This window comes from Bufo bufo, chromosome 6 (genome assembly GCF_905171765.1).
Source record: "Bufo bufo chromosome 6, aBufBuf1.1, whole genome shotgun sequence".
In the NCBI taxonomy this organism is placed as follows: domain Eukaryota; kingdom Metazoa; phylum Chordata; class Amphibia; order Anura; family Bufonidae; genus Bufo; species Bufo bufo.
In genome coordinates, this window is record NC_053394.1 from 400,577,393 (window position 1) to 400,592,005 (window position 14,613).

Consider the following 14,613-nt stretch of genomic DNA (forward strand, 5'->3'; position numbering starts at 1 on the left):
AACAGAGGATTTTGAGAGATTTAGGACCCTGTCACCCAGGCACAGCAGGAGTTCATTCACGGCAAAAGTGGGTTCTTGTCACCCATTAAAATGGCTCTAAAATAATCCTTCAAAAGGCTAGAGGGATGTAAAAGGCAGTAAAATGTGCTTAAGAGCATGGCAACTGCTCTGCAAACAAATGTGGATAGGGAAATAACATAAAATAAAATAAAATAAAATAACTAAAAATTACAAATTATTAACCTGCAACTCAGAGAAGGAGGTGGATATGGAATCGGAGGTTGAGGAGGCGGTGACTGTGGTGTTGTAGGTGGAGGCAGCAATGGAGGAGGTAGCCAACAATGCTTTTTTTTTTATTGGGGTAGGTAGCCCCCAAAATATTGGGACAAATAAAAAAATATAAAACAAAGAATCATTGCACTTGACTTGAGTACAAGAATGTATGTTTAAAGGGGGTATAAATGTCTATTCTGCACAAGGTACAGACAAGTCTTGTGGGATCCAAGCCTGGTTCATTTTAATGAACGTGAGCTTGTCCACATTGGCTGTAGACAGGCGGCTGCGCTTGTCTGTGATGACGCCCCCTGCCATGCTAAACACACGTTCAGATAATACACTGGCTGCAGGGCAGGACAGCACCTCCAAGGCGTAAAGGGCAAGCTCAGGCCATGTGCCCAATTTGGAGACCCAGAAGTTGAAGGGGGCAGACCCGTCATTCAGTAAGCGTAGGCGTGTGCACACATACTGCTCCACCATGTTGGTTAAATGCTGCCTCCTGCTAAGACGTTCCATATCAGCTAGTGGTGCTGGTTGTTGTGGCGTGCCGACATAGCTTTTCCACATTTCGGCCATGCTAACCCTGCTTTCTGAGGTGCTTGCGGTGCCCCAGCTGCGTTGGCGACCTCTTCCTCGTCCTCTGCCTTCGCCTTGTGCTTCCACTGTGCCCCCGCTGTCAGGTGGGAATGCGACTAGCAGCGCGTCTACCAGCGTGCGCTTGTACTCGCGCATCTTACGATCACGCTCCAGTGACGGAATTAAGGACGATACGTTGTCCTTGTAACGGGGATCCAGCAGCGTGGCCACCCAGTAATCAGCACCAGTTAGAATGTGGGCAACTCGGCGGTCGTTGCGGAGACACTGCAGCATGTAATCGCTCATGTGTGCCGGGCTGCCCAGAGGCAACGAAAAGCTGTCCTCTGTGGGAGGTGTATCGTCTGTGTCCTCTGTATCCCCCCATCCATGCACCAGTGATGGCCATGAGCTGGTCTGGGTGCCACCCTGCTGGGAACATGGTTCCTCCTCCTGCATCTTCTCCTGCTCATCCTCCACCTCCTCATCTTGCAGAACTGTGCCCTGGCTAGACAATTGTGTACCTTGGGTTTGTGGGTGCAGGAACCCACCCTCGGAGCCACTTGGGAATGACTGGCCGGAAACCCTACGAAATGATCCCTCTTCCTCCTCCTGTGCCACATCCTCTTCCATCATCGCCATGAGCGTTTTTTCAAGGAGGCATAGAAGTGGGATAGTAACGCTGAGAACGGCGTTATCGGCACTGGCCATGTTGGTGGAGTACTTGAAACAGAGCAACAAGGAACACAGGTCTCGCATGGAGGCCCAGTCATTGGTGGGGAAGTGGTGCTGTTCCGCCGAGCGAATCACCCGTGCGTGCTGCAGCTGAAACTCCACTATCGCCTACTGCTGCTCGCACAGTCTGGCCAGCATGTGCAAGGTGGAGTTTCTCCTTGTGGGCACGTCGCATATGAGGCGGTGAGCGGAAAGGCCTTAGTTACACTGCAGCGCTGACAGGCGAGCAGCAGCAAGGTGAGAACGCCGAAAGCGCGCACAGACGGTCCGCACTTTATGCAGCAGCTCTGACATGTCGGGGTAATTTTTAAGGAATTTCTGCACCACCAAATTCAGCACATGCACCAGGCAAGGGATGTGCGTCAAACTGGCTAGTCCCAGAGCTGCTACGAGATTTTGCCCATTATCGCACACCACCAGGCCGGGCTTGAGGCTGACTGGCACAAACCACTCATCGTCTGTTGTTCAAGGCCCGTCCACAGCTCCTGTGCGGTGTGGGGTTTGTCCCCCAAACAGATAAGTTTTAAAACTGCCTGCTGTCGTTTATCCCTGGCTGTGCTGAAGTTGGTGGTGAAGGTGTTGAGGATGAGGAGCTGGTAGAGGAGGAGGAAGCAACAGGAGGGAAACTGAAACGCCCTGCAATCCTCGGTGGTGGAAGGACATGCGCCAAACTGCTATCCGCCTCAGGCCCAGCCACCACTGCATTTACCCAGTGTGCTGTTATGGAGATATAACGGCCCTGACCGTGCTTACTGGTCCACATATCCGTAGTCAGGTGCACCTTTCCACAGATGGCGTTGCGTAGTGCACACCTGATTTTGTCCCCTAGTTGGTTGTGAAGGGAAGGGATGGCTCGCCTTGAAAAGTAGTGGCGGCTGGGCACGATGTACTGTGGGACAGCCACTGCCTTTAAAACTATCCGTCTCCACCAGACGGAATGACAGCATTTCAAAGGCAAGTAATTTAGAAATGCTGGCATTCAGGGCTAGGGATCGCAGGTGGGTAGGGAGGTACTTTCTCTTCCTCTCCAGCGTTTGGGATATGGAGAGCTGAACGCTTACGTGGGACAATGTGGTGATGCTTGGTGACCCAGGTGTTGGTGTTGCTGGCAGATCCTCTGTTTGCGGGGTGCCAGGTGGCACTGTCACTCCAGAGGTGGATGAAGAGGCCGAGACTGCAGCAGAAGAGGAAGCAGGAGGTTTGGTTTTTGAGGTGTCTACTCCACTGCAGCTCGTGCTTTGCACTTAAATGCCTGGTCATGCAGGTTGTGCTCAGGTTGAGAACGTTTATGCCTCGCTTCAGGCTCTGATTGCACAGCGTGCAAACCACTTGTGTGGCAAGCGCCCGACTTTTTAGGGAGGGTGCTTAGGGACTGGTGGTCCCCCTTCCCCTTGCCAACCTCAGGTTTATGCGGGTCACCTGGCCCCTGTATGGTTTAGGTAGCTAAAGGGTTAAGGCGATTGTGAGAGTTCGTCACAAGAGGGGGCGTAGAGTATGTCTCTCTGCCCTCTATCTGGGTTATATAACTCCCCCCTTTGCTGCTGCACTTCCTCTTTGATCGCGGAAGCCAAGTTTGGTAGGTCTGGCTGTCCGCACAGAGATGCCCGCGAGGGACGCTTCACTTAAGGAGGCCCTTATGGCGCGATATTCCGAAGGGGGAGAGGGCTGGCTGCATTCCTTTCTGAGCAGCCTTGGCGCCCCTCTGCCCTCTTCTTCTGCTGCGGTTGTTGGGGATGTGACGCGCTGCCGCAGGCTGCAGGCAGCCCCGTTGCTTCCCAAGGAGGCCGGCGGTCCGCACGGCGCGCGCGCCCTCCCACCCGTTTAGGCCATAGTCCCCCCGCCCCCCCGCGGCCCCCCCTCGGTCCTCGGTCACTCACCGCAGCTCCCGGCCCGGCGCATGCGCTGTTACGTCCAGCCGGCATCTTGGTTCGGCGCTTCAGTGCGCCTTAGCCCCGCCCCTTCCGGCTTCTTCTTCTCCCGGCGCGCCGGAATTAATCAGTGCGTGGCAGGCGAGCATTAGTAGAATCATGGGAGCGCAGGGCAGCGTTGAATCGGGTGACTCCCCCCCGACCCCCCCTCTTTCTCAGTCTGCAGCGCCGGCTGCGATTATAAGCGCTGGCCAAGGGGGTGCAGGGGTTGCCCCCATGTTAATTGCTGATAGCCAGGTCGGCTTAATGGGGTCTGTTAACTCACTAGGGGAGCCTCCTATGGTGGCTGCCCCCCCCCCCCCCCCTCTGCCGCCCCACCCCTCTCCGCTGCCCCAACCTTCTCTACAGCCTCAACCCTCGCTGCCGCCCCAACCCCCTGGTAACAGCGTTAGGTCGTGCAGGCGCAAGGAGATGTCTGACACCTCGACATCGTCCCCGGATAGCAGGAGGCGTTATCATCGTCACGCACGCAGGCGCCGGTCCCGTCACCGTTCCAGGGTTTCCGGGAGCAGCAGGCGTTCCAGGTCCTCTAGATGGCGCTCTCCGCCATCTTCGGATAGATCGACGGGCGCATTTGAGGAGTCTGGTCGGGCGGCTGGCGCAAAACGGAAGAGGCGGGTGCCTAGTCATGCTTCCAGGGCCCCCAGCCTGGCTCCAGTGGCGGAACCCTGGATTGAGATCCCGGTACCCGGTCCTTCTTCGGCTTTGGCGACTGACACACCTGGTGAGTACCAATATACCGGGGCATGGGGGGGAGGGGGGGTTAGTGTGGATTTGGAGTCGACGCTCAAAGCGTTGCTTGCTAAAATGTCCTCTTCTCCTACCCCTTCTCCTTCTTTGACGCAGGCCCCAGTTTTAGCGGGAGTATATAAGGACTCTTTCTTTTGTGGCATTAGCCCCCTGGGTTGTCACCTGGACGACACGGGGAGAGAAAAAATCTGGTCCATCCAATATATTGACATTTGGTCTCTTATATCGGTGGACCAGCATACGGTAGACAAAGAAAGGCGCTTTCCTGACAAGCCGTTCGATCGAAAACCCAGGGTCGCTAAGACCATTAATAACTGGTTGCAAGCCTTTTCTGTGTTAGGTTGTATTATGGGTCAGCGTCACCCTGACCGCTGTTCGGAATTGTTCGTCTATCAAGACACTATCTACAGCGCTTACAGAGCCCATGGCAGTAGCGCCTGGTGGAGATATGATGAAGAATTCCGGCGGCGCTTAGCGTTGCATCCGGAGGTGGGTTGGGGGGTTAAGGCTACTGATGTTTGGCTTCGCTTCATGGTGTCCCAACGGCAGCCCCCCTTTCCAAGTGCGGCCACTGGTTTCCGGAGCAATTTCTGGTCAGGGGCCAGTGGCCGTCCGCCGCCCTGGGGCGTGCTGGCTTTTCAATGAGGGCCATTGTAAATACGCAGGTCTGTGCAAATACAAACACGAATGCTCGGCCTGTGGTGGCAACCACGCCGATAACCGTGTCTTATGTATCTTTTGATCAGGCGGTTGCGCTGGTTAGGGGTGCAGGGCGAGGTGCTCTCCTGGCGAAATCGGACATTAAATCGGCCTTTAGACTTTTGCCCGTTCACCCGGATTGTCATCACCTTTTGGGTTGTTCCTTTGTGGGCCTGTTTTATTATGATACCTGCCTCCCCATGGGGTGTTATCTCCTGCCACTATTTTGAGATGTTTGGTTGTTTTTTGGAATGGGTGGTTAGGTATGAGACCTTATCCTCGTCGGTCATTCACTACCTGGATGATTTTTTGTTTGTTTCCCCGGGAGCGGGGGATGGTTGGTTGCCTTTCCCTCCTTAATACATTTTTGGACTGTATGGCTAGGTTTGGGGTTCCCATATCAGCGGAAAAAACAGAGGGACCGGTCACGTGTTTGTCCTTTTTGGGCATTGAAATTTACTCTGTTGAGATGGTTTTTCGTTTGCCCAGTGATAAGATCCAGAAATTGTTATATTTAATAGAGGGTTTTCTTGTAGTACGTAAGGTTACCCTTCAACAGTTGCAATCATTGCTGGGTTTGCTTTGTTTTGCATGTCGTGTTATGCCCATGGGCCGTGTTTTTTCCAGGAGATTGTCGCTGGCCACCCGGGGGGCTAAATCCCTGCATCATCGCATTCGTTTGACTAGGTCCCTGAAAGCCGACTTGCGTGTATGGCAGGAATTTCTACACTCTTACAATGGGCACACGTGTGTTATCTCTGACGAGATGCCTAACTCAGTCCTGTCCCTTTTTTCGGATGCCTCTGGTTCCTGTGGTTTTGGCACCATTTTTGGTAGGGAATGGTGCTCTGCTACTTGGCCGGATTCGTGGCGCTTGCAGGGTTTCTGTAAGAATTTGACGTTGCTTGAGTTATTTCCGATTGTGGTGGCGGTCGAGATTTGGGGTCAGAAACTCGCAGATCATCACGTGTGCTTTTAGTCTGACAACCTGAGTGTGGTCCATTGTATCAACCGCCTGTCTTCTTCTTCTCTGCCGGTAATTGCGCTTCTGCGACATTTGGTTTTGCGCTGCCTGGAGCATAATATCTATTTCAGGGCTCGCCATGTTCCGGGTGTTTATAACGGTATTGCTGATGCTCTTTCCCGTTTTTGTTGGCAGGTTTTTCGGGAGCTGCTTCCGGAGGTGGAGCACATCGGGAAGGAATGTCCGGAGTACCTATGGCGTTTGGTGGCCAGCAACTGATGTCCCTTGTCGGGTCTTCGGTGTCTCCAGCGACCTGGCGGGGTCACGGTAAGGCATGGGCTGACTGGTTATCAGTGGTGGGCGCTAGGAACGTCGCTACGCAGGATGTCCTCCGCTTGGAGGTGACGGTGGAGTGGTTGCTCAAGCTGAGATCTATGGCTGTGTCTGCACCGGTGGCGCAGCGGCGGTTGTCTGGAGTAGCCTTTTTCTTTCAGCTTTGTGGTTGGCCTGATGTCTCCAAGCATTTCGTCATCAGGCAGGCCATGAAGGGTTGGAAGAAGGAATATGTTCTTAGGGATTGTAGGCGCCCCATTTCGTTTGGCCTGTTATGCAGGCTGGTCGAAGCATGTTCGGGGGTGTGTGCCTCACCGTTTGAAGCGGGGTTGTTCTCGGCTTGTTTTAGTTTACTTTTTCCCTGCCCTTCGAGTGGGCGAATTGCTCCCTCCCTCTGGTAAGAAGCCGGGGGCTATTAGAGTTCTGGTTCGTAGATCAAAAACGGATCAGTTTGGCAGGGGGTGTGGATCCCTCTTCATCAGGTTTCAGGCGTGGCTTGTCCAGTTCGTTTGGTTTCTGCGTACTGCGCGTTGCGTGTTGGGGGTACCAATTTCTTCACTCACCAGGATGTCTCCCGCCTGACCAAATTTCAGTTTACATCTGTTTTTTGCGCTTGCTTGTGTCGTTTGGGAGTTGAGCCGAAGGATTTTGGCACCCATTCGTTTCGTATTGGCCAGGGCGGGCTTGCCAGAGGCGGAGGTAATGCGCATTGGGAGGTGGCAATCTGCCTGTTATGCCAGGTACATCCTGCCGGATCTCTTGATATAAATAAATAAATAAATAAATAAAAAAATAAATGATGTGTACGTGGGGGTTAAGACTGCAAGCATATGAATGTTTTTTGTTTCAGGTTTGTTACATCTCAAGATTTATAGCAGTGGGTGTGGTAGCGTGAGTTCGCAGCGTCATTTTCTTGTTGCATTTGTGCTGTTTTTTCTTTCAGGTGTGGTGCGCCCTGCGGTCTGGTTGGTTGGCCACTCGTACATTTTTTGGGCAGCTCAGAGGGCGGAGTGCAGGCCTGGAGGTCGAATGCTGGGATTTTGTGAAGTCGATGTATCCTGGAGGGGTATCCAAGGTCTTAAATGGTCCCAGATTCTCACAGAGGTGGTAGACATCGGTTTTCATTCTAGGGGTCCCGTGATTCTTGTCATTCATGCCAGTGGCAATGACCTATGCCTATCACGTCTGGCTGAGCTCATGGCCCTCATGCCCTCTGACATTGAGAGGTTCTCGTCCTTTTTCGCTGAAATGGTGTTGGTATGGTCCAAAATCATTCCTCGGGTTGTTTGGCATGGGGCCAGGGATGCTGAAGCTGCTGAGAAAGGTAGGAGGACAGTTAATTCTCACATGTCCCAGTTTGTGCGGTCCTGTGGGGGAATTGTGGTGAGGCATCGCCAACTAGAGGGCGATAATAGGTCCCTTATGAGACCTGATGGTGTTCATCTGACAGAGATTGGGCTAGATATTTTTATTTCCGGCCTGCAGGATGGGATCGAACAGGCTATGTTTTTGCTGGGTGGTGGTCGGAGCCCCGTTTAAGGCTGTGGGTCTCCTCCGTGGCGGTATTTGATACAGCGGAGAGTTGGAGATAGCTGATGGCGTACTTGCCCGCCGGGAGTCCGGCGGTTGGCATACCGCTCCAAGATGATAGTTCTTTGGTTTTGCCGTTGAAAAATAAATAAGCTGTGGCCGATCATCACCCAACTAAAGGTTACCTGTTGTCTCGAGTGTTTATTAACTGGTTTAGGTTGCAATTAAGGGGAGCCACATGTTAGGCAGAGGTGCCGGCCCCGGTTCTTACCCCCTCCCCCCCTCCTGTTTACCAACAGTCTCTTGTCGTCAGCACATTGTCTGAAGAACTACCACGCCAGGGAACTCCTTGGAGCTGTCTTTGGTGTGCTCGGTCCCTTGCTGCGGTGGGCAGTAGGAGGCGTACTGTCTAGAGGACGGCCGCTCCGCTTTTGCACCCTGCTCCCTCTTCTGCTGTGCGACCACCGCTTTTTCCTCCGAACTACATCGGTCACTCGCATGACCTTGATTCCATGTGGGGTCGAGGACCTCATCGTCCTCCACATCATTTTCCACCCAGTCTTCACCCCTGACTTCCTTGTAGGTCTGCACACTTTCGATGGTCCTCCCATGTACTCATCTTGAAAAATAAGTGGTTGGGCATCGGTGCACTCAAGCTCTTCCACTTCTGGGGCAGGGCTAGGTGGATGGCCCTGGGAAACCCTGCTAACAGAGTCATCAAAAAGCAGAAGAGACTGCTGCATGACTTGGGGTTTAGACTGCTTGGCTGATTTGCAAGGGGGTGAGGTGAAAGACAGATGGACATCGGCTGCTTGTGCCAACTGTGGTCTTTCAGCAGGAGACTGGGTGGGAGACAATGTGAAGGAACTGGATCCACTGTCAGCAACCCAATATACTATCGCCTGTACTTGTTCAGGCCTTACCATTCGTAGAGCAGCATTAGGCCCGACCAAATACCGCTGCAGGTTTTGTCGCTTACTCGCACCTGAGGAAGGGGTTTCACTTGTGCGTGTAGCTGGCACAGATCGACCACGTCCTCTCCCTGCAACAGGAGCTCCACCAGCAGCACCACGACCTGGGCCACGTCCCTTATTTGACGCTCTCCTCATATTTTTTAAATTTAGGATCTTGCCCTAAATGGGTGTTTAATTCATAGTAGAATAGAACGACAGTATGTAAAGGGTGTATCTCACATGGCCTGAACCAGACTAGGCCTCAATAAAAGATTTTTTTGCCCAAAATGGCTGTATTTCAAATGCCTAATTCAAACCTCTGTATGTATAGGGGGGGATCGCACACGCCCTGAATCAGTGTAGGCCTGCAGTAAATATATCTTTGTACAAAAAGGCTGTATTTCAAATGCCTAATTCAAACCCCTGTATGTAGAGGGGGGATCACACACAGTCTGAACCTGTGTAGGCCTGAAGTAAATATATCTTTGCACAAAATGGCTGTATTTGAAATGGCTGTATTTCAAATGCCTGATTCAAACCCCTGTATGTAGAGGGTGTATCTCACAGGGCCTGAACCACTGTAGGCCTGAAGGGTGTATCTCACAATGACATCTGCATCAAAGGCTGCCAACTAAATTTTTTGTGCCCAAATGAGTGTTTGTTTAAAAACTGAATTTGACAGCAGTATATAAGCCTGTAATTTCCCACGCTGATGCTGCAAGGCCTGAAATAGTGTTTTTTGTCAAAAGAGTGTGTTTTTCAAACCCCAGAAAATGATGGGTGTATTTCTAGCTTAAATTGCACACTGACAAATACAGATGTTGGAGATTGCCAAAAAAGTCTTTTTTTGCTAACAGAATATGAAAGCTGTATATATTAAACCTGAATTTAACACTTGCAGATCTGGAAAATACTGTTTTTTGGAAAAAATTGTGTTTTTAAAACCCCAGAAAATGATGGGTGTATTTCTACCTTAAATTGCACACTGACTAATACAGATGTTGTAGTTTGCCCCCCAATAATTGTGATTTGCAATGTCCCAAAAGCTCAGATGCAGTGCTGGTGCACTGAGCATGCATAAAATGGCCGCCACCCACCTAAATAACAGAATTCTAAAAGTTAGTATTTTTTGGTCAATGAGCTCAGGGCAGGGTAAAACGATAGTGTCCTGCACCCACACAACTATTTGTCTGTAGATCGCTGAGTTAGATTCTCTCCTATGCTCTCCCTGAAATCACAAGTCCAGCAGCATCCTCTCCCTACACTTGTAACAGCAGAGTGACGTGCAGCGCTACGTGACTCAAGCTTATATAGAGCCTGGGTCACATGCTGCTCTGGCCAATCACAGCCATGCCATTAGTAGGCATGACTGTGATGGCCTCTTGGGGCAAGTAGTATGACGCTTGTTGATTGGCTGCTGTGCAGCCTTTCAAAAAGCGCCAAGAAAGTGGCGAACACCGAACCTGAACTTTTACGGAAATGTTCGGGTTCGGGGTCCCAAAATCCAAAGGTTCGGTACGAACCCGAACTTTACAGTTCGGGTTCGCTCAACCCTAGTCCTGATGCATCCTGAAAGTATTACTCTCCATTCAGAATGAATGGGGATATGCCTGATCAGTTCTTTTCCGGTATAGAGCCCCTGTGACGGAACTCTATGCCGGAAAAGAAAAATGCTAGTGTGAAAGTACCCTAAGTACAGCAGTTTACGACCACATATGGGGTGTTTCTGCAAACTAAAGAATCAGGGCAATAAATATAGAGTTTTGTTTGGCTGTTAACCCTTTGTTTGCTTTGTTACTGGGAAAAAATTATTAAATGGAAAATCTGCCCAAAAAGTGAAATTTTGAAATGTTATCTCTATTTTCCATTAATTCTTGTGGAACACCTAAAGGGTTAACAAAGTTTGTAAAACCAGTTTTGAATACCTTGAGGGGTGTAGTTTCTTCGATGGGGTCACTTTTATGGAGTTTCTACTCTAGGGGTGCATCTGGGGGGCTTCAAATGGGACATGGTGTAAATAAACCAGTCCAGCAAAATCTGCCTTTTAAAAACCACACGGAGCACCTTTACCTCTACGCCCTACCGTGTGCCCGTACAGCAGTTCACGGCCACATATGGGGTGTTTCTGCAAACTAAAGAATCAGGGCAATAAATATAGCGTTTTGTTTGGCTGTTAACCGTTGCTTTGTTACTGGAAAAAATGGATTAAATGGGAAATTTGCCAAAAAATTAAAATTCTCAAATTTCATCTCCATTTGCCAATAACTCTTGTGGAACACCTAAAGAGTTAACAAAGTTTGTATAACTAGTTTTGAATACCTTGAGGGGTGTAGTTTCTTAGATGGGGTCATCTTTGGGTGGTTTCTATTATGTAAGCCTCACACAGTGACTTCAGACCTGAACTGGTCCTTAAAAAGTGGGTTTTTGAAAATTTCTGGAAAATTTCAAGATTTGCTTCTAAACTTCTAAGCCTTGTAACGTCCCCAAAAAATAAAATGTCATTCCCAAAATTATCCAAACATAAAGTAGACATATGAGGAATGTAAAGTAATAACTATTTTTGGAGGTATTACTATATATTATAGAAGTAGAGAAATTGAAACTTGGAAACTTGCTAATTTTTCAAAATTTTTGGTATTTTTTTATTAATAAAAATGATTTATTTATTTTTTACTCCATTTTACCAGTGTCAGGCTTCTCCCTTGTGTGAATTCTCTGATGTCTAACAAGATGTGATTTATTATTAAAATATTTTTCGCATTTTGAGCATGAAAATGGCTTCTCCCCTGTGTGAGTTCTCTGATGTACAACAAGTGCGTGCTTCTGGGAAAAACATTTCCTGCATTCTGAACATGAAAATGGCTTCTCCCCTGTGTGCATTCTCTGATGTGTAACAAGATGTGATTTTTGATTAAAACATTTCTTGCATTCTGAGCATGAAAATGGCTTCTCCCCTGTGTGAGTTATCTGATGCACAACAAGTTCGTGCTTCTTGATAAAACATTTCCCGCATTCTGAGCATGAAAATGGCTTCTCCCCTGTGTGAGTTATCTGATGTAAAACAACTTCATTCTTCTGGGTAAAATATTTCCCACATTCTGAACATGAAAATGGCTTCTCCCCTGTGTGAATTCTTTGATGTTTAACAAGATCTGATTTAGCATTAAAACATTTCTCACATTCTGAGCAGGAAAATGGCTTCTCGCCTGTGTGAATTCTCAGATGTCTAACAAGATTTGCTTTATGATTAAAACATTTTTCGCATTCTGAGCATGAAAATGGCTTCTCCCCTGTGTGAATTCTCTGATGTAAAACAACCTCTTGCTTCTGGGTAAAATATTTCCCGCATTCTGAACATGAAAATGGTTTCTCCCCTGTGTGAATTCTCTGATGTTTAACAAGATCTGATTTAGCAATAAAACATTTCTTGCATTCTGAGCATGAAAATGGCTTCTCACCTGTGTGAGTTCTCAGATGTCTAACAAAATTTGATTTCCGTTGAAAACATTTCCCACATTCTGAACATGAAAATTGCTTCTCCTGCCTTTGATGTTCACCCCTTCTGTGTTCTTTGTTTTGCTTAACAATCTGTGATAAATCAGAAGATCGGATCCATTGAAAAGAATCAGATGATGGATCTTTGCTATGAAAGTCTGAGGATACATCTGGGATAATGACGTGCTGTTCATATACATCTTGAGCCATAGTATGTTGTGAAGATATCCCATGTCCCTCTAAGCTCCTGGTGCATTCATCTGCCAAGAATAAATTTGTATTATTTTTAAATAATATAACCTTAAATAATATTAATATGTTATAACATTTCTAACTCAACAATTAAATATAAATTGCAAGGAATGTAACAAAATTCAGTTCTTCACTGACTAAGACAGTGGTTTTCAAAACAGATCCTAATCTAATCTCAGAGCAAGAACCAGTAGATCAGAATGTTAGGACACTAGGCTGTAGTTTTCCACTTTTGTGTTGAAGCCAGCATCTTCAAAGGTTCACTTTTCAGTGTGTCTACCATATTCTTTTCTAGTTAAATACTCTGTTGAGAATTATAAAATGACCTGTAAGTCAGTGCTATTCGCGGGTGTCCACCTCACATACTCCCACCACTTATAGGAACTTCAGCAAATACCAAAAAAGAGTACCAGTATGGCCATGAAATTGTGGCTTTGGAGCAAATGTAAGGCTGGATTAGCACTTTTTTTTAATATATATATATTTTTACCCCTTAGCACCTTAGTGAGGGTGCTCAGCTGTATAATGATAGTCAGGTTCCTGCTGTAATGGACAGGATTGTCATTACATGGCTACCAGTGGTCTAATGAAAAAAAAAATTGCGTAGTCGCTGGGCTTTTTTTTTCTATTCTTTTAAAAACCAGTTAAAAACGACACTTTTCCCAGAACAAAAGCAAGCTCTCATATGACCACATCAACAGAAAAATAAAAAATAAGCTGTGGCTCTTAAAATGCAATGATAAAAGTATGGAGGGGGAGTTACTTGGTCACTAACGCCCAAAATTGGCTGCTCCCTAATGGGGTTAAATAGACTGTCAGACATGACCTTCGGAAGAAACCCATGGAAACACAGGAAGAACATGAAAGCTCCAGGCATGACCAAAACATCTGTAGCTGAATGTGCACAGACCCTTATACAAGAAACTCAAGGAGGTCTCGTAATTTTTTTTTCTAGTCATTTCTCAGCGCAGCAATGTTTTATTAAAAACCTTTACAGCAGAAAAAACTGACAGAACACAGAGCTTAAAGGGAACCTGTCACCCGGATTTTGTGTATAGAGCTGAGCACATGGGTTGCTAGATGGCCGCTAGCACATCCGCAATACCCAGTCCCCATAGCTCTGTGTGCTTTTATTGTGTAAAAAAAACGATTTGATACATATGCAAATAAACCTGAGATGAGTCTTGTACATGAGATGAGTCAGGGACAGGACTCATCTCTGGTTAATTTGCATATGTATCAAATCGTTTTTTTTTACACAATAAAAGCACACAGAGCTGCTATGGGGACTGGGTATTGCGGATGTGCTAGCGGCCACCTAGCAACCCATGTCCTCAGCTCTATACACAAAATCCCGATGATAGGTTCCCTTTAAAGGGGGTTTCCAGGAGTAAAATACTAATGACTAATCCTCAGGAGAGATAAGAATTTCTGAATGGTAGTCCTCTGAATCCCGCCACCCCCTCCAATCAGCTGTTTGAAGAGTCTGCGGTGCTCAAGTAAGTGACCATTAAATACCCTACTGTATTTTTGGTTTGATAACTCTCAGACTATATGAGTATCAATCTGTCAATGCGACATATGGGTGCCATATTTATTTGATTTATTCAGTGGTACTTTAGTCTCCATGCAGTGGTTACCACTTTGTTTTAATAGTTATTAAGAAAAGTTATATTTTATTCACAGTTTATTCCACTTCTTCTATAAAGGAGAAAACCTATTTAAAAGTATTTAGTGAAGGAGTAGAATCTGTGGGTCTTCTCTGCTTTATTTAGTGCTCACTACTCACCTGGGCGGTTATCTGTAGGAATGTCCTCTATACTCTGCTCATCACCCCTCACATATGTCTCTGTAGGATTAATATTGTTCAGATCTTCACCCGGATTCACAAGCTGTAAAACAAATATTATAGAAGTCGTCAGACGGTTGGAGAAGTCGTGTGGAAGATCAGTAATTAGAATGACAACCAAAAATGATAGGACAGCAGGAGATATCTGACCCAAATATCTGCAGGTCTCCCGTATAAATCCAAACTGTTAGCTCCTTAGTCCAACCTGCAGTCTCCATAAGTAGAAAATTGTGAGAAGATCCAGACCACATGTAATGTTTATGGTCGGCTGTAATC

General features: G+C 47.7%; 1 protein-coding gene across 1 annotated transcript in view; it reads right to left on the bottom strand.

The window, feature by feature from the left end:
- The window catches only part of LOC121004468 (oocyte zinc finger protein XlCOF7.1-like), a 59,058-nt gene extending 44,661 nt beyond the window's left edge, over positions 1-14,397 (bottom strand). The window contains exons 1-2 of the mRNA XM_040436703.1: positions 14,278-14,397; positions 11,426-12,496 (exon numbers count right to left, since the gene is read on the bottom strand). Of these exons, the coding sequence (XP_040292637.1) occupies positions 11,426-12,446 (1,021 nt within the window). The 5' untranslated portion in view covers positions 12,447-12,496; positions 14,278-14,397. The remainder of the gene's footprint in view (positions 1-11,425; positions 12,497-14,277) is intronic.
- Between the last annotated feature and the right edge of the window lie 216 nt (positions 14,398-14,613).